The sequence below is a fragment of the Choloepus didactylus genome, chromosome 18 (assembly GCF_015220235.1).
Source record: "Choloepus didactylus isolate mChoDid1 chromosome 18, mChoDid1.pri, whole genome shotgun sequence".
Classification (NCBI taxonomy): Eukaryota; Metazoa; Chordata; class Mammalia; order Pilosa; family Megalonychidae; genus Choloepus; species Choloepus didactylus.
In genome coordinates, this window is record NC_051324.1 from 20522233 (window position 1) to 20546704 (window position 24472).

General features: G+C 37.0%; 1 protein-coding gene across 1 annotated transcript in view; it reads left to right on the top strand.

Annotated features, from left to right (window-relative positions):
* METTL16 (methyltransferase like 16) overlaps positions 1-24472 on the top strand; it is a 124880-nt gene that overhangs the window by 50573 nt on the left and 49835 nt on the right. Inside the window, exons 7-8 of the mRNA XM_037808969.1 lie at positions 15084-15153; positions 16151-16240. Coding sequence (XP_037664897.1) covers positions 15084-15153; positions 16151-16240 — 160 coding nt within the window. The remainder of the gene's footprint in view (positions 1-15083; positions 15154-16150; positions 16241-24472) is intronic.

Here is a 24472-nt window from a genome sequence, read left to right on the forward strand (position 1 = left end):
GTACTTGGCTCTATGGCAGCACTCAAATGAATGAAAGTTGTAAGTTTACTAGAAGGATAAATTGCTAGAGCCCATCATATGTCTCTAAAGAGCTGACTGTTTTGAACTTGTTATCATATATGGGAAAGGTTACCTAGTTATGATCAGCAGTTTTGTTTGCCCTGTTCAGACTCAGGCAGGTTGAGAGGGAAAATAAAGGAAGAAGGGAAGAAATGAAGTGATTTTTGTTGAAAAAAGAATAGCACTGGTTTTTTTTTTTTGAAATAAAATATTGCTCACAAATATTGTTCACAATTTCACATACTTTTTATTCATACATATTACCAGTTCATATCCTCATGTATATTTTTATAGTTGACGTCACAGTGTTTATACCACTATGAGACTCTGAAATTTTAGAAAGCTGTGAAAACTGCCCATGTTAAAACTCTAAAAAATAAGGGTTTAAAGACAAATATCTTAACCCAATCATCTATTTCATATCCCGCTAGAACTTTTTTCTTCCTTTCTCTGCAGAGGTATAGAAACTAAGCAGAATTTGCAACATTATGGGGCAAAATAAGCTACATTTGTTGAACTGATCTTGGTGATGACACTGAATATACCTCCCCTCCCCTTCAAGGTTCAGGTGTCAACTAAGGTTTATGTTTATTTAAAGGAATTTTGTAGCTGGAAGGAACATGGGAGGTAAAGTTATCCAGTCTGTTCATTTGACATACGAGAAAACTGGGACCCAGATCTCCTAACTTTGGTCCAGTGCTCTTTTCCACCACCCCACACAGCCTCTGCAGCCCCAAGCTGCAGGTGGACTTCTAAGCAGATAGCCTTTCTATTGTTGATGAAGTGCTTGTCACCTTTACTTTCACTTTTTACACCTTGTGGCCAGAGCTTACTTAATAGCATTCTCTTTTCTAGGAATTCACCCACCTAACTAACCTATAGATAAATTACTATACTCTCTATATGGAACCTCTCATGGCCTGAATTCTGCTTGCAGGTTTTAGCTCCACAGCTGGTGCCCTTGTGGCAATGATTTCATGGTTTTTCTGGGAACCAGAGATCTGTCTCTTATAAAGCACCAACTTAACACTGGCCTCACCCATTCTCCCTCTTTTTGCTTTTTCCTTTCTATTCCCTACCCCCTGCCAAGTGTTGGGATACTTTTATATATAATCCATATACTTGGGTAGGCAATAAAATTGAAAATCTGGGTCTTTTGAAAGACTTATCTTTGTAATTTTGTTTTCTTATTAGTAAGATGAGATAATAACTACTTCAAAGGGTGATCATATAATTGAACATATATTTGATATAATCACTAATAATAATAAGGATCAAATAGGGTCATTTTAATTCTTAACTGTTACAGGAATCCAAGCGACTTAATGCCATGGTCCACTGTATTGAAAGGAAATACTATGGGTACTTTGGTATTTTATTTAAAGGTAGAGCCCTCTTCCCCCTCCACCACCCCCATTTTTCTGTTTTTTAAAACTGGTTAATAGTATAATTAAGGGGTGCTATTAGTAATGGTTGCAGAGAGCAAATGTAGATTTTATAATTGAGCTTTTAGTGAACTCTGGTTGAAAGCTATGTTCAGTTCTAGGATGCCTTTTACTTACTTTTATAAAAGGGTAAGCCGCTTCAGTTTTCTTGTCTATAAAACTGGAATATTACCTTTTATTATGGTTGTTATGAGTGAAATTATGTATACTATGCGTTTGTAGACTGTGAGAAGTGCTCTGTAAATATTAGATAATATTACTATTATTCATAATTTTGCTGTCTCTTAAACAGTATAACCACAGTTACAGAAAATTAGAAAATGGAGAAAACATTGATCTCACCACTCAGACACAATTGGTAGCTTATTTTGGGTGCATTACCTTCTAGCTCCTCCCTTTCTAATTCACTTGGTTGTTATCATGAATACAAAGAATGTTGTCTTCTGCTGATGCTTTTATTTTTATTTTTTTAATTCATTTTTATTGAGAAATATTCACTTCCCATGCAGTCATACAAAACAAAGCGTACATTCATTTGTTTACAGTACCATTATATAGTTGTGCATTCATCACCAAAATTAATTTTTGACATTTTCATTACCACACACACAAAAATAATAAGAATAAAAATTAAAATGACAAAGAACAATTAAAGTAAAAAAGAACACTGGGTACCTTTTTTTTTTTTTTTCTTTTTTTCCCCCCATTTTTCTACTCTTCCATCCATAAACTGGACAGAGGGGGGTGTGGTCCTTATGGCTTTCCCAATCACATTGTCACCCCTCATAAGCTATATTTTTATACAATTGTCTACAAGATTCATGGGTTCTGGGTTGTAGTTCGATAGTTTCAGGTGTTCAGTGCTAGCTATTCCAATTCATTAGAACCTAAAAAGGGTTGTCTTTATTGTGCATAAGAGTGCCCACCAGAGTGACTTTTTGGCTCCTTTTGGAATCACTCTGCCACTGAAGCTTATTTCATTTCCTTTCACGTCCCCCTTTTGGTCAAGAAGATGTTCTCTATCCCATGATGCCGGGTCTAGATTCCTCCCCGGGAGTCATATTCCATGTTGCCAGGGAGATTTACTCCCCTGGGTGTCAGATGTAGTGGGGAGGGCAGTGATTTCACCTGCCAAGTTGGCTTAGCTAGAGAGAGAGGGCCACATCTGAGCAACAAAGAGGCATTCGGGAGGAGTCTCTTAGGCACAATTATAGGCAGGCCTATCTTCTCCTTTGCAGCAACAGTCTTGCCAGTGGCAAGTCCCATGGTAAAGGGCTCAGCCCATCAACCACCAGTCCCTTATGTCTGTAAGCACATCAGCAACCATCGAGGTGGGGAAGTCCAACACCCCTGCATTCTCCACCAGCTCCTCAAGAGGGCTCTGCATATTTTTTTCATTTTTTTTTAATTAACTTTTTTTTTAATTAACTTAATCAAAAAAAAATTAAAAAAAAGATATACAATAAAAAACATTTCAAACAAACCATAACAAGGGAGTAAGAAAAAGACAACTAACCTAAGATAACTACTTTACTTCCAACATGTTCCTACTCTACCCCAAGAAAGTAACCTAATATAGCAACATTTCTGTGAACTTGTTCCTACTATAGCCATCAGAAATTAACAGACCATAGTCATTCCTGGGCATTCCCAGAACGTTAAATTCACCCACGATAGCTTTTCTCTTCTTATTGGGTTATCCTTCCCCCTTCATTAATTGCCCTCTATTGCTAGTTCCCCTACATTCTACATTATAAACCATTTATTTTAGGAGTGTGTTGTTTAACCTCCCGATGTTTGTGAATGTTCTAAGTCTCTGATGCTTATTGACTTCTAATTGTATTCCATTGTGGTCAGAGAATGTGCTTTGCATAATTTCAACTTTTTAAAAATTTATTGAGGCTTGTTTTATGGCCCAGCCTATGGTCTGTTCTGGAGAAAGTTCCGTGTTCACTAGAGAAGAATGTGTATCCTGGTGATTTTGGATGTAATGTTCTGTATATGTCTGTTAAATCCAATTCATTTATCAGGTTGTTTAGGTTTTCAGTTTCTTTATTGGTCTTCTGTCTGGTTGATCTGTCTATAGGAGAGAGTGATGTGTTGGAGTCTCCCACAATTGTTTTGGAAACATCCATTGCTTCCTTTAGTTTTGCCAGTGTTTGCCTCATGTATTTTGTGGCACCATGATTGGGTGCATAAATTTGTATGATTGTTATTTCTTCTTGTTGAATTGCCCCTTTTATTAGTATGTAGTGGCCTTCTTTGTCTCTCGTAACATCCTTGCATTTAAAGTCTACTTTATCTGAGATTAATATTGCTACTGCTGCTTTTTTTTGGCTGTAGCTTGCATGAAATATTTTTTCCATCCTTTCACTTTCAATTTCTTTGTTTCCCTGTGTCTAAGATGAATCTCTTGTATGCAACATGTTGATGGTTCATATTTTTAAATCCATTCTGCCAATCTATATCTTTTAATTGGGGAGTTTAAGCCCTTTATATTCAACGTTATTACTGTGAAGGCATTTCTTGAATCAGCCATCCTATCCTTTGGTTTGTGTTTGTCAGATATATTTTTTTCCCTCTCTCTTTTATTGTCCTTTAATGAACCAATATTGAATCTTTAGTACTGAACCTTTCACCACATCTCTCTCTTCTTTCTTTGTTTCTCTGTTGGTAGGGCTCTCTTTAGTATCTGAAGTAGGGCAGGTCTTTTATTAGCAAAATCTCTCAGCATTTGTTTGTCTGTGAAAATTTTAAGCTCTCCCTCAAATTTGAAGGAGAGCTTTGCTGGATAAAGTATTCTTGGTTGGAAATTTTTCTCTCTCAGAATTTTAAATAAGTCATGCCATTGCCTTCCTGCCTCCATGGTGGCTGCTGAGTAGTCACTACTTCGTCTTTGCTTATGTTTTTAACTTTACTTTCTGTCATTCTTGTTTCTTTATGGCTGATAGTCTACATATCAGCATTTTAAATAGCTTCACAACAGTCCATAAGTAAGTAATTCCTTAACCTGACATTTAGATCTCTTTTTTCACTATTACAAAGAATGCCCCACCTTGTCTTGTTTGATTTTGAGCCATCGTAGATTTATCTGTGTGTTACGGATGGCCATCTTTGACCTCTGGTTTCATCTTTGACCTCTGGTTTCATCTTTGACTGAGATCCAATTAGGTTTTTGAGTCTAAAAAGAAATGTACCATTCAATTAATGACACAGATTTAGAAGGTAAAGATTTATTGGAGTACAGATGGCATACCAGCTTGTTCAAAAAGCTTCCCACAGAAAAATGCCCAGGGCCAGATGGCTCCACCCAGGAATTCTACCAAACTTTCCAAGAACTGCCACCAATCTACTTAAACTCTTTCAAAAATTGAAGAAAATGGAACACTACCTAACTCATTTTATGAAGCTAACACTACTCTAATAACAAAACCAGGTGAAGGTTATACAAGAAAGGAAAACTACGGGCCAATCTCCTTCATGAATATAGACACAGAAACTCTCAACAAAATACTTGGAAATCGAATCCAAAGATACATTAAAAAATCTACACCATGACCAAGTGGGGTTCATTCTAGTCATGCAAGGATGGTTCAACATAAGAAAATGAATCAATGTAATACAATACATTAACAAATCAAAAGGGAAAAATCAAATGATCATTTCAATAGATTCTAAAAAAGCATTTGACAAAATCCAGCATCCTTTTTTGAAAGTTTCCTTCAATTCTTACACCTCACAAGGTAGGACTTGAAGGAAACTTCCTCAGTATGATAAAGGGCATATATGAAAAAACCCACAGCCAGCATAGTACTCAATGGCAAGAGACTGAAAGCCTTCCCTCTAAGATCAGGAACAAGACAAGGATGCCAGCTGTTACCACTGTTATTCAACGTTGTGCTTAAAGTGCTAGTTGGAGTAGTTCGGCAGGACAAAGAGATAAAAGGCATCCAAATTGAAAAGGAAGAAGTAAAACTGTCATTATTTGCTGCTGATATGATCTTACATTTGGAAAATCCTGAGAAATCAACAACACAGCTGCTTGAGCTAATAAACAAATTTAGCAAAGTGGCGGGATACAAGATTAATGCACATAAGTCAGTAATGTTCCTATACACTAGAAGTGACCTAACTGAAGAGACACTCAAGAAAAAGATTCCATTCTCAATAGCAACTAAAAAAATCAAGTACCTAGGAAAAATTTAACCAAGGATGTAAAAGACCTATACATAGAAAATTACGTAACTTTACTAAAAGAAATAGAAGGGGACCTAAAAAGATGGTAAAATATTCCATGTTCATGGATAGGAAAGCTAAAAATTTTTAACATGTCAATTTCTACCCAAACTCATCTACAGATTCAATGCAATTCCAGTCAAAATTACAACAACCTACTTTGTAGACTTGGAAAAGCTAGACATCAAATATATTTGGAAGGGAAAGATGCCCCAAATTGCTAAAAACATTCTAAAAAAGAAAAATGAAGCAAGGGGCCTTAACACTTCCTGACTTTGAAGCTTACTATAAAGTCACAGTAGTCAAAACAGCATGGTACCAGCACAAATACAGACATATTGATCAATGGAATCGAATTGAAAATTCAGAGATAGAGCCCCAGATCTATGGTCAACTGATCTTTGATAAGGCCCCCAAAACCACTGAACTGGGACGTAACAGTTTCTTCAATGATTGGGGCTGGGAAGGCTGGATATATATATCCAAAAGAATGAAAGAGGACCCCTATCTCATACCCTACACAAAAATTAACTCAAAATGGATCAAAGACCTCAGTATAAGAGACAATACCATAAAACTCCTTGAAGATAATGCAGGGAAACATCTTCAAGACCTTGTATTAGGAGGTCGCTTCTTAGACCTTACACCCAAAGAAAGATAAAATAGATAAATGGGAACTCCTCAAAATTGAAAGCTTCTGTACCTTAGAGGAATTTGTCAAAAAGATGAAGAGGCAGCCCACTCAATGGAAAAAAATATTTGGAAACCCTGTATATGACAAAAGACTGATATCTTGCATATATAAAGAAATTCTGCAATTTAACAGTAGTACAGACAGCCCAATTATAAACAGACAAAAGATATGAAAAGACATTTCTGTGAAGAGGAAATACAAATGGCTAAAAAACACATGAAAAAATATTCATATTCCCTAGCTATTAGGGAGATGCATATCAAGACCACAGTGAGATATCATCTCACACCAATTAGAATGGCTACTATTAAACAAACAGGAAACTACAAATGCTGGAGAGGATATGTTGAAATTGGAACTCTTATTTACTGCTGGTGTGACTGTATAATGATACAGCCACTGTGGAAGACAGTTTGGTAATTCCTCAGAAAACTAGGTATCAAGTTACGCTAGGATCCAGCAATTTCACTTCTCGGTATGTACCCAGAAGATCTGAAAGCAGTGACACGAACAGATATTTGCACACCGGTATTCATAGTGGTATTATTCACAATTGCCAAGAAATGGAAACAATCTAAATGTCCTTCATCAGATGAGTAGATAAACAAAATGTGGTATATACACACGATGGAATACTACGTGGCAGTAGGAACGAACGAGGTCCTGAAACATATGACAACATGGATGAACCTTCAAGACATAATGCTGAGTGAAATAAGTCAGACACAAAAACTGATGTATGTTACCACCAATGTGAACTCTGTGAAAAATGTAAAATAAATATTTTATTTTGAAGAATGTCGGGGACCTAGAGATAGACACCAACTAGTGAAGGGGAAACAGTCATCTAATAAGAGCAGATAAGCTATTGAGTGTAGTCTCAGTGTTCCAGGAATGCTCAGGAACGATTAAGTTTTGTGAATTTTCTTGGGTATGATAGGAACATGTTGGAAGAAACGTAGTTATTTTAGGTTATTTGTTTTTCTTATTCCTTTGTTTTGTTTGAGGAACGGCTATGGTTTGTTAATTTTCTTGGGGTATGGTAGGAGCATGTTGGAAGCAAAGTAGTTATTTTAGGTTATTTGTTTTTCTTATTCCTTTGTTTTTGTTTTATTTGAAATGTTGATTTTGTTTTTTGATTTTTTGATAAATAAAGTTAAAAAATAATAAAAAATAATAAATATCATAGGCAGCAAAGTTTTGGCTCTATTAATAGAGAATGAGTTTTTAGAATAGGCTTGCAGTCCCTCTCATCCCAAACCTCTGTTTTTCTTTTCTATGTTACATTTTAGTTTAGGGTTTTAAGAAACTGTGTAGCCAGAGTTCTCTAGGGAGAAAAACTGAGAGGAAATATTTGTAAACATTATGAGATTTTTCTTAAAATTGTCTTACTTTACTGTGGGGATGCACAAATCCAAATTCTGTAGGTCAGGCTGCAAACTGGGAGCTCTGATGAAGGTTTTGAATGAATTTCCCAGGAGAAGCTGCCTGGCTGAAGTGGAGATGTTAATCTCTCTGCCAAAATCATAACTTCTTTTAAAGCCTTCGACTGATTGGGTGAGATGTCTCATTGTTGAAGGCAGTTGCCTCAGTTGATTGTAGATACAATCAGCCATGGATGCTGTCAACTTGTGATTTAAGTTCACGAAATATCCTCACAGTAACAATCAGGCCAGTGCTTGCTTGACCAAACAACTAGGCACCATCACCTGGGCCAAGTTGACACATGAATCTAACCATCATAAGTACCATTGCTTAAAAAAATGTTTCTTTATTGAAATGGTGGAACTGTAACCCATATCATCCTTTGAAATTTATTCTATAACTACTTGTTAAATTGCATTTGAAAGTTATCACCTTTTTGTATATGTATTTCACAATAAGGAAATAACTGAAACTGTGGAACTGTAACCCATAACATTCTTTGAAATTGCTCTAATTAGTTGTTAAATTGCACCTGGAAAGTTATCACCTCTATGTATATATGTTATATTCTACAATTTAAAAATATGAGTAAAAAAAGACAAAATACTAGAAATAAATAAATACAAAAACAACAAAAATGTTCCTTTATATCCATTCTCCACTAAAAAAAAACAAAACAAAACAAAAAAAAAAACAAAAAAAAAACAAACTGGGTCCTTTGGAGAAATGGTCGTTTCCAGGGCTGGGTCAGGATAAATGTAAGATGAGACTGGAATATCTCTCCCCACCCCCCAATTTTACTGAGATATATTCACACACCATTACAGTCCATCCGAAGTACACAATCATTGGCTCACAGTATCATCACATAGTTGTGCATTTATCACCACAATCAATTTTTGAACATTTTCTTTACTCCAGAAAAAGAAAGAAAAATGAAAAAGAAAACCCAAAACATCCCATACCCCTTATCCCTCCCTCCATTATTGACCCCTAGCATTGGTGTGGTACATTTGTTACTGTTGATGAAAGAATGTTAAGATATTACTGTTAACCGGAGTCCATAGTTTACCATATGTATGTTTTTTCCCATGTACTCTTCTATTATTAACTCCTTGTAACAGTGTTGTACTTTGTTCTAGTTCATGAAAGAAGTTTTTTATATTTGTAGAGTTAATCACAAATAATCACAGTTATTATCATCCAGAAGATTCACTGTGTTATACATTCCCATGTTTTCACCTCCAGGTTTCCTTCTGGTAACATACATGACTCTAAACTTCCCCTTTCCACCACATTCACCCTCAATTCAGCATGTTAATTTATGCTCACAATAATGTGCTTCTGACATCTTTATCCATTTCCAAATGTTTAAGTTTGACCTAGTTAAAAATTCTGTACATATTAAGGAACCGCTCCCCATTCTCAAGCCTTATTCTGTCCTCTGGTAACCTATATTCTAGATTTTGTGTCTATGAGTTTACGTATTATAATTAGTTCATATTAGTGAGATGATTGATTCATGGAAGAAATAACAATGGAAAATTTAAAAAGGAACAGGATATTTAGCGTTTCAAAGTTTCTCCCTGCAGATTACTTACTTAGTTATAAGGAAAAATATGGTAACTTTACAATGGAGAAACCTGAGGGGATACCACCTTGACCAGGTGATCATCTTCTGGTGTGTTGCACCCAGGACACAATAGCACCTCTGTGCTCGTCCTGCCAGAAATGTATAACCTGACTCTAATCATGAGGGAACTTCAGGCAAACCAAATTCAGGGATTTTATAAAGTAATTCTCCAAAAATGTCAAGATCATCAGAGTCACAAAAAAACTGAGGACTCATTCCACATTGAAGGAAAATAAAGACAGGTAAATGAAACGCTTGATCCTAGATTGGATCTTGCGTCAGTGGAATAAATCCATGTGAAGAGCATTACTGGTAAAATTTGAATATGGACTGTTTTTCAGTTAATAGATGTTAAATTTCCTTAATATGATAATTGTTCTGTGGTTATAACACCACATGTATATGCTGAAATATTTCGGGTTTAAAGAGCATGATGAGGTCTGCAGTGAACTCTCACATGGTTTAGAAAAAATGCACACGCACAGCAAGCAAATGGGGGAAAGTGTTAATTGATGCATCTAGGTGAAGGGTATACTGGAGTCATTTGTACTAATCTTGTAGGTTTGAAATTATTTCAAAGTAATTTTTCTTGGAACCTACTGTCTCAGAAGAATTGCTAAATGCTGTAATGAAAATGGGTTCAAAGCCTCTTGAGTACTAGATATTCTTTTTGCTCAATTTTTTGTACTTGTGCTTCCCTTAGTTGTCACAAGATGTCTGTCGAGAGTACCTGGGATCTAACAGGGAGACATTTTTTCAAGTGAAGCTAAAACAATGTTTTTAACACATCTAGTTACTTCTGCTTTTTCTATAAGAAATATAATTGTTGTAGAAAACAATATATTGATGAGGTTGAAACTTAAAGATTTACAATACAGTATTCAGCTTAGAATAAGAGTTAAAAGAAATATGAACTCTCCTAAGCTTATATTAAATACCAGTGACATGGTTAACTGTTATAAGCCATTGCTTATTGAAATATTTGCTCTCCTTCATCTCCTGAAGAAGGCCTTAGAGTATTTTTCTTTTGTCTTTGTCTAGGCCATATCGTGATTTCTGGTGGATTCAATCTAATCTGTTCAGGATGCTGATTTAAAAGAAAGGTGTTAATTAACCTATGTTGTGCTGATACTATGTGAGCACTAATTGCTCTTAATTTCTCTTCTTTCATCTTGTTCATAATGTACCCAAGGTTTTTAATTCCTGATCAATGATTTCTCCATTTTTAAAATGGCTTCTTAAAAGGAGCATATTGTTTTTATTCCAAACATTTTTAAATCACCAAATGAAATTGTTTTGTAAGTAAATTCACTCAGATATTTTTAAAGTAGTTTAGGTAGGACAGTTTATTTCTCTTAATACTTTAAAATTCACCATCATCGTAGTTATTTTGTATGTAAAAAATATATTGAATGCGTATCCCCTTTATCTGAAATTTCTCCTTAATGTACAATTAGATGAATTTTGAAAGACATGGGAATAATTTTGATGCTTAGTGAAAAAAGCAGGACACAAAATATGTATTGCTAGTGTGCACAAGCTATTGTAAAACAGAAAGGAAATATGCAAAACATTTTTATATGATTATTCTTTATACATTTTTGAAGGTATAAGATACATCAAATTTATACTGTTACATATTTAATTGTTTTATTGAGGTATTGTTTGCATATAGTACAATTATCCAATTTTAAGTATAAAATTCGATGAGTTTTGACAAATGCATACATGTTATTACCACCATAATCAAGATATAGAACATTTCTATCACCCTAAAAAGTTCACTAGTGCCCTTTTGCAGTCAGTCAGTACACCACCCCCAACCACTAGGGACCACTAATCTGCTTTCTGTTACAGCAGTTTAGCTTTTTTTTTTTAAGACTTTCATATACATGGAATCATACAAAATTTAGTATTTTCCATTTGGCTTCTTTCGTTGTAGCATATACACAATTTTTTTATATCAGTAGTTTGTCCCCTTTATTGCTAAATAGTATGCCATTGTATGGATATACCATAACTTTTAATCCATTCACTAGTTGATGGACATTTGGGTCATTTCCAGGTTTGGGCTAGTATGATTAAAATTCTTATGAATATTTGCATACAAGTTTTTGTATGAACAAAAGTTATTCTCTATCCTGAGTAAATACTTATGAGTAGGAATATTGAGTCCTATTGTAAGTATATGTTTAATTTTATAGGAAGTTGACAGACTGATTTACAATATGGCTATACCACTTTACATTCCCACTAGCAATGTATGAGCATTCCATACATTTGGTATTGTCATCCTTTAAAAATTTATTTATTCTAATGGGTATATAATGGTATCTCATGTGGTTTTAACTTGCATTTCCCTGATGACTACTGATATTAAGCATCTTTTCATGTGCTTGTTGGCCATGCCTATATCTCTCTTTATTGGATTATTATTAATCTTATTGAATTGCAGAATTTCCTTGTATATTCTGAATACAAGTCTTTTTCTAGATGTGTTTTGCAAGTATTTCCTCCCACTCTGTGGCTTGTCTTGGCATTTTTATAAAAATGTCTTTTGAAGAGCAAACCTTTTTAAATTTTAGTCAAGTGTATTTTATCGATTTTCTATTTTATGATTTGTGTTTTTCGTTTCTTAGGGAATCTTTGCCTAACCTCAGGTCACAGGGAATTTCTGTTATGTTTTCTTCAAGAAGTTAATCATTTTAGCTCTTATAGTTGATTTGTGATCCATTATGTTTAAATTTTTGCATATTACACCCAGGTTGAGTTATTTTCTTTCCGTATGGATATTCAGTTTTTCTACACCATTTGTTTAAAAGACTGTACTTTCCCCAAGGTGGTACCTTTGTTTAATGTCAATTTACTGTATAACTGAGTCTTTTTCTAGACCCTATTCTTTTCTCTTGATCTATCTATCTGTTTTTGTGCCAATGCCATATTGTATTGATTATTGTAGCCTTATGGGAAGACTTGAATTCAGGTAATGTTAAGTCCTTCAACTTTGTTCTTTTTTAAAATTATTTTGGTTATTCTGGGTCCTTTATATTTCTATATACATTTTAGAATCAGCTTGTAAATTTCTACAAAAAAGCCAACTGGGTTTTATTGGGATTGCTTGAAACTATGGGTCAAATTGGAGAGAATAGAGACCTTAACAATATTGAGTCCTCCATTCCAACATGGTAGATCTCCCCGTTGATTTAGGTCTTTATTTTTCTTACCCATATTATGTTAACTATATTCCTAAAGTATTTTGTGTATTTTGATTCTATTACAAATTGAATTTTCAGACTTTAATTTCTAATTGTTTAATGCTAGTATATGGAAATAGAATTGATTTTATATTGCCCTTGTGTTAATATACTTTGCTAAACTTACTTATTAGTTCTTGCAGCTTTTCTTACATTTAGTAGACTGTTCTACATAGATGACCATGACTTCTGTGAATAAAGAAAGTTTTACTTCTTTCTTTCCAATTTATATGCATTTTATTTCCTTTTCTTGCCTTATTGCACTGACTTGGTATCTCCAGTACAATTTTGAGTAGAAGTGGTGAGAGTATATTTTCCTCATTCCCAATCTCATGGGGAAAGTATTTAGCCTTTCACCAATAAGTATGATGTTGGCTATAGAGTTTGTTATATGTACTTTACTGGGTTGAACAAGTATCCTTCTATTCCTAGTTTGTTGAGGGTTGTTTCATGAATGGATGTTGAATTTTGTCAAATGCATTTTCTGCTTCTATTGTGACAATAACATGTTTTTCTCTTTTATTCTGTTAATATGGTCACTTATATTTATTTATTTTTTCTTTGATAGGTTTTTTAATTTTAGGCCAGTGGTGCATTTTTGGCATAAACCTCACTTGGTCACAATATATTCTTTGTATATGTTACTATATTAAATTTGCTTGAAATTTTAGTTTATTCCCTTGACTGAGCCATGTCTTCCTTTTTCTTAGTATGGCCTGTAATTTTTTCTGATGTCTAAGCATGTGATTATCTTGATAAGTTAGTCTGAAAGTCCATTTCACCCTCTTGTCCAGGGTTTTATTGTTGATTGTCTTTGTCTTTCACCATTGTGTGTGATGTGAGCTATGCATTTTTCGTAAAGGCTTTTTATCATGTTGAAGAAGTTCCTTTCTATGTCTAGTTGTCTGAGTATTTTTATCATGAAAACATGCTGGATTTTTTTCAGATGTCTTTTCTGCATTGGTTGAGATAATCATGTTGATTTTTTTCCTTTTTCTATTAATGTGATAAATTATATTCATTGATTTTCTTACGTTGAACTACCTTTGCATTCCTGTGTCTAATAGCTGTTTTAAAACCTTACTATTTGCTAATTCCATCATCTCTCTCATTTTTGGCTCTGTTTCTAATGATTGTTTTTTCTCTTGGATGTGGGGGGGCTCATATTTTCCTGCTTCTTCGAATGCCTGGTGATTTTGACTGGATTCTGGGCTTTGCAAATCTTATATTTTTAGTGCTTGATTTCATTGTATTCCTTTAAAGAGTGTTAGAGCAAATAGCAGACAGCAAGTGACCAAAAGAAAAAAAAGGTGTTAGACTTTGTCTTGTCACCTGCTTAAGTTACTTGGAAACAGTTTGATCCTTTTGAGGCTTGTTTTTAAGCTTTATTAGGGTAGATCTAGAATAACATTTAGCCCCATTACAAAGCAGTATCCTTTCGAGGACTCTATAAGATGCCTCCTTTATTTCATGGACCTCTTGCATCTCATCATCTTGGCATTTGGATTTCTTTTCCCTGCAGTGTAGCCTAGAATTGTCCTCAGGAAGTAAGCTCTGAGAATTGTAGGGCTCACTTTTGTTTGTTTTCCTCTCTCAGAGATCATAGGCCTGCACTGCCAATTGTCCAATGTCTAAAAACAGTTGTTTTATATATTTTGTCTAATTTCCTAGTTTTTATGTTGGAATGGTAATTCTCATAATAGTTAATCCTTCATGGGCTGAAGTAGAAGTTCTGTATAAATCTTATACTTTGCAAAATTTTAGAATAATTAGAAGAAATGAATTCTGTCCTTTTACATTTTATCCACATCACTCCAACTTCCTTGTACTTCCTCTTCAGGTTTTTTAATAGAACAAATTGATTTCATGGTGTGTTGAAACTCTAAAGGAATATATAAAAGAGGGAAAATGCTACTTAAAATATTTATAGGTGAGGACATCTGAAAAAACAGGTTCATGCTAGATCTTACAGGTTCTTCTGTTATGGTGCAGGGGGTGTTTATACGTGTTCTTGTTATTTATTGGCTAATTTCTTTCCTAGAGCCAAATGGCCTTCATTCTGATTACTATAGGTGAGACGTTTCTTATCCCTTCCCTCTGTGTCCAAGTACATACAGCCCCGAAGCATTAAAGAGCTCTAAGTTATTATTATTTTTTTTAAGTTGCTTTGGGCTTGTTTTCCATTACTAGATTTAGTCTTTCTCTAAATACATTGTAACAGTTTTTGTTATTACTTACAATTTGACGCAGTGTTTGCATCTTTTTCACTTGAGTAATGCTTAATTTAAAAATGTAACCACGTAAACAGTGTTTTACTTGTCTTGATTTTTTTCCAGGTGGTATAGTTGTATGCTGGGAAAGAAATGTAGTCTGGCTCCTCTGAAGAAAGAGCTTCGCATTCAAGGGGTAAGGCTCTCTGCCATCACTCTTCCGGTGTATCTATTTTGGATGGTAGTTTGACTCTAGAATTTTCATTTATACCCTGAAACTAAATGTGAGGATTTTTTTTTCCCTCTTTTAATTGTTTAATTTTAGGGCTAGAAAGAACTTTTAATAGATGATTAAAACAAGGCCTTCTTTTTATAGAAGCAAAACCAAAGGCTAGCTAAGTTGAGGGACGTGTTCTGGATCACACCGGTAGTTATTGAAGAACAGCTGGAATTAGAATGTGGCTTCACTACAGTGTGCTTCCCTCGATAGTTATCAGCCCATATATGAGTTCAGCCCGTCACTCCTGTTTTGAACTACAGGTGGTGAAAGAATACTTGCTGCCCCACCCACCCCTTTTCATGTAGTGGTATGGTATGAGTAAGATGATGACTTCCTTGCTCCACAATCAAAAGAATTAGGACGGCATCTTTTAGGAATTAAAAGAGGTTGGGTGTGGGTGGGGTCAGTGGTAGACATCAGGTTTTTGGATTTCTGGTTTCTCTCTGACATGTACCTCATCCTGTTTTCCTCGCAATACCTTTTCCCTGTTATAATTGGAAAAACTACAAAGTGGTTCCTTTTTCTTTCCTAAAATCTGATAGACAAAAGGGAGACTATGTATCCATTTCTAGCCAGTATTTGGTTGGCTCTCTTTCTTAGAAAAGAAAACAAAAAGCCATTTGTAAAAATCATTTTACAGATGATTCTCTGAAAGAACAGTATTTGTGTTTCATATTTGACTTTTAAGCCAGATCTGCAAATTCTCATGTTTTATGGGAGGAAAAAAAAACAGCATTGTTGAGAGAAAATTTATTCATTACTTATTAGGCAACTATGCATAGCTGGTTTTGGATAATCGTGTTTATTGACTAACAAAAACAAGGACCAGCACATAATTTTATGTGAGGCAGCAGCCAGAAACCTATTGGTCAAATGATTTTACTTTGATGAGATGTTACTTTGTTGGTTTCAGGTTCCTAAAGTCACCTACACTGAATTCTGTCAAGGTCGGACAATGAGATGGGCTTTGGCATGGAGTTTTTATGATGATGTGACAGTACCAGTAAGTAGAGACCTTGCCTGGGCTTCTCCAAATACCAGCACATGGTGGGTTTCAGTAGTCGTAAATGAACTAAATCTGTACTGGCCTGTTTCACTGAAGCATGCTGATAGTGCTTCTGTCAAAATGGAAAATGGTTGTAAACAAGACACAGCCCTAGAAGGCTGACCGTGGTGGCCATGGAACCTTCCTTTGTGGGGTTGTGCAGTCCAGTGATTCTTGCCCAACAAACAAATGAATTGGGAAGGCATCTTTTAGGGATTAAAAATTCAAGTAATATAACCTACAGAAACACCTGTGGGTTTAATTATTCTAGTGGACATTTCTTAAGAATTGATATTAAAGCCTGTTTCTATATATTTTCCTTCACCACTGCTGCTTCCCAGAGCAGTTGTGTCTTAGGGTCCCTGGTAAGTTTATAAGTCACCATTTTGGTTTCCGGCTTTTGATGTGTACCACTTAAGGATCATTCTGGTGACAGGTTCTATCTTGGTTTTAAGATGAGCACTAAAATATTGGTATTTTTTGAAGATGGGGATGGGTCATTATCTTAGTGTCTCTACTTTATGTGTGTTGAACGTTTTCTGGAATAAGATTTAAAAAATGGATAGCATTATATAGACTCACTGTCCCACAAATTTCTCTTTGTCCTCTGTGCTTCTCTATGTAAAGGGGAAAATGCTGCTTTCTAAGCTGGCCTGACTGAACGATTTCCTCCACTAAGCTGAGAGTAGTGATAGAATAGCATCTGTTTGTTCTCCTATTTCTCCCATATGTGTTATGTCATCAAAAAAAAAAGTGATTGACTGAGGCCTGGAGCCTCCAGCCTTAAGTTTGTGCACCCATTGCTTCTTTCTCTAGTACTTAAGGAAGCCAGTACCTTGTCCTTCAGGTCTCTAATCCACAGTCCATATGTTATGCTTGTTCTGGCTGTTCCCCACCCAAGGTCTTGTCCTTGTTTGTCTCTTAAGTCATCTTAAATGTTGCTGTGTCTACAAATGTCTTTCCCTCCTCTTGTAGGAAGGGAGTAGAGACGTGCAGAAACAAAGGGAATAATTTGCAGATGATACTTTGATTCTGAATATACAAGCTCAGATTTGAGTGGGCCTGTTCTTCTCTACTCTGAGTCTGTTGCTCCTAGGTGCTGCTGGGTTGAAATAAGTTTCCTAGTCATGTTTGACTGGCGTAGACCCGCCAGAAGCCTAGACTCACCCCTGTGCAATGGCTATAAGGTATCAGGAGGTTAGTGTTTGAAATATTCACTGATTAAGAAGATGGTTCTGTTTTTTTTTTTTTCAATTATGGTAACATATATATGACATAAAATTTGCTATTTTAACCATTTTTAAGTATACAATTCAATGACATTAATTACATTCCAGTGTTGTGGTACCATCACCATCATCTATTAACAAAACTTTTCCATCACCTCCAAACAGAAACCAGACCCATTAAGCAAAACTTCCCTTCCCTCCTCCTGCAAGTCCCTGACGACCTCTAATCTGCTTTCTATCTTTATGAATTTGCCTATTCTAGGATACCTTCATACAGTATTTGTCCTTTTGTGTTTAGCTTATTTCATTTAGCATGTTTTCAGGGTTCATTCATTTTGTAGCATGTATCAGAACTTCATGCCTTTATATGGCTGAATAATATTCCATTGTGTGATGTCCTTTGCCTGTTTTTCAGTTGGGTTGTCTTTCTGTGTTGAATTGTAGACTTTTTTTTAATATATTCTGAATATTAAACATTTATCAGATATGTGGTTTGCCACTGTTTTCTCCTATTCTACATGTTTGGTTCTGCTTCTTTGATCCCATGAGGGATCAAATGCCAGGGCCTTCATACTACATGGTTAAAATCATTAGTACTCCCTTAAGTTCTCCCTGGGCAGGCACTAATGGCTGCAGGAAAGTGGAACTGCACCTGTTGCCAAATGCTTTCTGCTTAACCTGCTTCCCACATTTGATGGCACCACAGTTTCTCCCATGCTCTAGTGTTCATCCCTCTCCATTCCTACTCCCAACCCCAAGATGTTAATAACCCATTCCCAAGTGTTCCATTAGATGCGCTTAAACTGCTACAGGAAAAAAGGCAATTTCTGATTGAACAAACCAGCAACAATTTCTTAGCACTGATGCCCTTGATCAGCAACTCTTTTCCCTTGGGGTAGGCCCAAAGTATTTGTGGGATTTTTATATGGCTATCCTCTTGGTTCTCCTTCCCTGTACCCAGGCCTTTCCTCAGTCCTCTTTTTGAAAACTCACCTGACTAGGTCCTTTTCACTCCTTTGGGTGGGGTGGGGAGATGCTGCTTTAAACGAGCAGAGGAAGCCAAGGAATAGAGCTAGTTAAGCAGAAATATTGACCTAATTCTCTACCCCACCCCCACTCTCGCCTTTTTAGAATAAATGTGCATGTTACTATGGCAGCTTCTACTTTCACTTATCTCAGGGCTACTGACTGTTTCTATCAGGCATACTGACTTGTTTCTATTGGTGCTGAATGACTGAAATTCTCATTCCCTGCTGATTCAAGTGCCTGCACTAAACCCACTGCTCTTGTCTGGATTTAGCATCAGAGTTGTTCTAGTGTTAATAGAATTTCTGTATAATCATTTCTCACTGATGATGAATATAAGGGAGCATATATTAATGATTGTTTTTTACAGAATTCTAACAAACCACATAAAATGTCTCTTTGTCCCAGCTCCTCCTCCAATTTAGCTTTGCTTTGCCTTCAGGAAGTTTGACGATTGTTAAAAGAAAAAAGAAAAAAAAGTGGCTCTAGTATGTTGTGCATGCTTGTTGTGAGCATTGCCTAGGAACTCTACTTTTAAAAAATTATTCCCCTGTGTTCAAGACATTTCCTTTAAGCCTGGGAATAATAACTAGAAATTGCTATGGGATCTTTGATTTCTGGAAAATAAGGCAGCTGCTATTGTATTGGTAGTCTGGTATTCTAAAAATTAACAAGGAAGCAAGGCTGTTGAAGACTATTTGATAGCAGATGGAAAGGAGGATCAAAGTAATTAAGTAAACTTCTTAATGTCAGTGCTGCGGTATCCTGACAGCACTCTTACTTATTATTCCATTAGTTTTCAGACTAGTTCCAGGTAGATTAGGGATTCTGTATAGGTGCCCCAGGGGTTTAAACAGAGCACCTCTGCTTTTATCATTTTTATGTATTGAATTTTATTTGTTGAAAAGGTTTTACTATTAAAAAGAATGTTTTGAACATCAGTACAAAACAAGGCTGTGTACATTATGCTACAGAACAGATGTGATGATTAGGAAGCTGAGCTCTTGAGCAAAACCAAAGCTAAGCACCCTCTTGTTAGTTACTTTTCTTATTAAGTATAATATTCATTGTGATGTTTACCAACGAAATGAGACACCATTTTCTATTCCTTAAGGGACTTAGTTTTATGGGGGAGAAAAACACACATAAAACAATGGATACAAAATTGTATTAAGTGCAGAAATGAATGATAGGGAGGTGATGTCATCAGCATGGTGACATAAGGCATCCCCTGAAAAAGCCTCTTCCAGAGATTTAGCAAATAAAAGGACGAATACCACTTGCTTAGAACTCTGGAGGATGGTAGAGACTAGAGAAGGACTCCACAAATGCTGAATCAAAGAAAAAGAAAACTATCAGGACATTTCTGTCCCAGGCACCTGGTCCATTCCCCCTTCGCCCTTACTTGGTCCTGCACAGCTTGGGAGTTGCTCAAAGGCAGCACAGCCTGGGTCCCTCCTGCTGCAGACAGACTATAGCGCCACCCATGGCAGTGAGTTAGAACCCCACCCATACCCAAGAACAGGGATCCAAGTCCACAGAGACCTGGGGTGAAATACAAGCTGCTGTGTTGTGCTGTGTACTACTGCATACAAAAGGTTTCCTGGGAGGTAGGTGGTGGTGATGGTGGGGACACCACTGTAGAACTGCTGGCAAGAACTGTTATGCTCTCACTGTATCTAGTTTCTGTTCTCTGGGCCAACAGAACACAAACTGACTCCTCTGAAGTGACCCACCCTTGTTAGATTGACCCTATCTGGCTCCCCAGGGCAGGACCCCCTAATGGAGAAACCAGAGGCTAAAAAGCCTCTATTAAAGTGAACTGCTATAAGAAAGAACAGGTCCCAGAACTGAAAAGTAAGGAAAACGGGTCACTGAGTGAGGGAGAGAATTTAAACAAATCATAAGAGCTAGGGAAAAAGTTCTCCACAAAGACAAACAGAACAAATCAAGATACCTGGAGAAGGAGCAGAGGAAAGGAAGCTTTCTCCAGGAGGTGAAACAATTACACAAAAGAACCACCCTAAAAATTGAACCACATATCCAGGGCAAGAATCAGATGAAGAAGAGCTAAGAAAATCTGAACAAACATGCTATTCCAAAGGTCGAGAATAAGTTGGGCCAAGCTTCAAAGAGCTTTAACACAAAGCCAGTCAACAATAAAACCCTAGATAAGAGGGAGAAACTGGCCTTAAGAGTTAAATTAATTCATTGAGATTATCAGATGCCTAGACATTGGCCAAAATTACAAGCCATACTAAGAAACAGGAAGGTATGGTTGAGCAAAGGGAACAAATTAAAACTTCAGAGGAGACGCAGAAGTTGGAGCAACTAATCAAAGATGTTCAAACAAATCTTCTAAATCATCAAGGCGATGAAGGAAAGTATGTATAAAGAACTAAAGGATATTAAGAAGACAATGTATGAGCATAGAGAAGAATTTGGAAGTATAAAAAAATAAATTATGGAGATGAAAGGCATGATAGCAAAGATTAAAAATACACTAGAGGGTGAGAACCTAAGATGGCGGCTAGGAGAGACAGGGCAAAAAAACACCTCCATGAAAAATACTAGATAAAAGCCAGAGTGACCCAGAACACCAGTTCTAGCGATGCACCAGTCAGACAAGGTTTGCTAAATTCACAGGGACCATGCACTTGGTGAAACCGGGAGTCTACGTTGTGAAATGAGTGTGTGAGCCTGCTGAATGTCTGGCAGCCATGCTGTGGTGTGGGGAAACCGTGGGTTGGCGTTTGGAGGCAGACTAGTTCTTTTTCAGAAAACCCAAGAGCAGCTGCAGATATGACAGCGAGAACCGCATAGTGAAGCGTGGCAGGAACGGGCTGTGCGAACGCCTCAATATCTGGCATGGAAGATAGCCTTTTGCACACCCGCTGCTAACTGTCTTGGAGCGAGGAAGGCAGAGGTGAACCGAAAGGGGAAAATAACCACACCCCTTGCAGCCAGTGGGCTGGGAACGCTCCTGCCTGGCGCTGGAGCCACAGCCTGGAGCTGCTCCAAAAAACCCAGTGTGACAGGAAGTGTTTCCAGCAACACACGCACATGCCACAACATTGGGCATGGACAATGGCCTTTCGCGCACCCACGGCTAATTGTCCCGGAGGTGGGAAGGCAGAGCTGTGCGAAAAGGGGGAAGTTAACACGCCTCATACATCCATCCTTACAGCAGGCTGGGAACACACCTACACAGCCCGGTGGCCCAGAACTTCCCTTGAGGGATGGCGTTCACTTGTGACATAGCACAACCTTCCCTCAGCAGAGGCCCTAGAAGGGCACGGCTTGGAAGAGGGACCCACTCAGAAATCCCAGGGACCATACCCCAATACCAAGGACTTGTGGGTCAGTGGCAGAGACAGTCTGTGGTGAGACTGAAAGAAATGAAGGTTTAGACTCTTGCAACAGCCTTAAATCTCCAGGAACACCTGGGGGGTTTGATTATTAAAGCTGACCTTCCTCCCTAACTGCTCACACACCCCACATTCAGGGAGGACAGTACCAACAACGCACCCAAACTTGGTGCACAAATTGGACCCCAGAAGAATCAGACCCCCACACAGCACAAAGACAGAGTTGGGGAGAACTGACTTGAGGGGAATAGGTGACTTGCAGACACCATCTGCTGGTTAGTTAGAGAAAGTGTACGCCACCAAGCTGTAGATCTGACAAATTAGAGATTAGTCTTTGAATAATCTTACATAACCTAAAAAAACCCTATCAAGTAAAGCAAATGCCAAGACGCCAAAAACAACAGAAAATTATAAAGCACGTGAAAAAACCAGACGATATGAATAACCCAAACCCAAACACCCAAATCTAAAGATCAGAGGAGACACAATACTTGGAGCAATTAATCAAGGAACTAAAGACAAACAACGAGAGCATGGCACAGGAAATAAAGGACATGAAGAAGAGCATGGCACAGGATATAAAGGACATGAAGAAGACCCTAGAAGAGCATAAAGAAGAAATTGCAAGAGTAAATAAAAAAATAGATGATCTTATGGAAATAAAAGAAACTTGACCAAATTAAAAAGATTCTGAATACTCATAGTACAAAACTAGAGGAAGCTGAAAGACAAATCAGCGACCTCGAGGACCACAGAACGGAAAATGAAAGAACAAAAGAAAGAATGGGGAAAAAATCAGAATGGCTCTCAGGGATATGACAGATAAAATAAAATGTCCGAATTTAAGACTCATTGGTGTCCCAGAAGCAGAAGAGAAGGGTAAAGGTCTAGAAAGAGTATTCAAAGAAATTGTTGGGAAAAACTTCCCAAACCTTCTACACAGCATAAATACACAAGGCATAAATACCCAGCAAACTCCAAATAGAATAAATCCAAATAAACCCACTCCAACACATATTCTGATCGGACTGTCAAATACTGAAGAGAATGAGCAAGTTCTAAAAGCAGCAAGAGAGAAGCAATTCACCAAATACAAAGGAAACAACGTAAGACTAAGCAGTGACTACTCAGCAGCCACCATGGAGACAAGAAAGCAGTGGCATGACATATTTAAAATTCTGAGAGAAAAATTTCCAACCAAGAATACTTTATCCAGCAAAGCTCTCCTTCAAATTTGAGGGAGAGCTTAAATTTTTCACAAACAAATGCTGAGAGATTTTGCTAATAAAAGACCTGCCCTATTTCAGGAGCCCTACTGACAGAGAAACAAAGAAAGGAGAGAGAGATATACTGAAAGGTTCAGTGCTAAAGAGATTCAATATTGGTTCATTAAAGGACAATAAGAGAGAGAAGGAAAAAATATATTTGACAAACATAAACCAAAGGATAGGATGGCTGAGTCAAGAAATGCCTTCACAGTAATAACGTTGACTGTAAATGGATTAAACTCCCCAATTAAAAGATATAGATTGGCAGAATGGATCAAAAAATATGAACCATCAATATATAGCATGTAGGGGAACTAGCAATAGAGAGCAATTAAGGAAGGGGGAATGATAATCCAATAAGAACAGATAAGCTATCGTGGGTAAATTTAACATTCTGGGAATGCCCAGGAATGACTATGGTCTGTTAATTTCTGATGGGTATGGTAGGAACAAGTTCACAGATACGTTGCTGTTTTAGGTTATTTTCTTGGGGTAGAGTAGGAACAAGTTGGAAGTAAAGTAGTTATCTTAGTTGTCTTTTTCTTACTCCCTTGTCTTGGTTTGTTTGAAAAATTTTTTATTGTATTTTTTTTTAATTTTTTTTTGATATAGTTGATTTAAAAAAAAAAGTTAATTAAAAAAAAAAAAACAATGAAAAAAAATATGGAGAGCCCCCTTGAGGAGCTGGTGGAGAATGCAGGGGTGTTGGGCCCCAGCTCAGTGGTTGCTGAAGTGCTCACAGACATAGGAGACTGGTGGTTTGATGGCCTGAGCCCTTTACCATGGGACTTGCCATTGTCAAGAATGTGGCTGCAAAGGAGAGACTAGGCCTCCCTATAATTGCGCCTAAGAACCTCCTCCCGAATGCCTCTTTGTTGCTCAGATGTGGCCCTCTCTCTCTAGCTAAGCCAACTTGGCAGGTGAAATCACTGCCCTCCCCACTACATCTGACACCCAGGGGAGTAAATCTCCCTGGCAACATGGAATATGACTCCCGGGGAGGAATCTAGACCCGGCATCATGGGATGGAGAACATCTTCTTGACCAAAAGGGGGATGTGAAAGGAAGTAAAATAAGTTTCAGTGGCAGAGAGATTCCAAAAGGAGCCAAGAGGTCACTCTGGTGGGCACTCTTATGCACAATATAGACAACCCTTTTTAGGTTCTAATGAATTGGAATAGCTAGCAGTAAATACCTGAAACTATCAAACTGCAACCCAGAACCCATGAATCTTGAAGACGATTGTATAAAAATGTAGCTTATGAGGGGTGACAGTGTGATTGAGAAAGCCATAGGGAC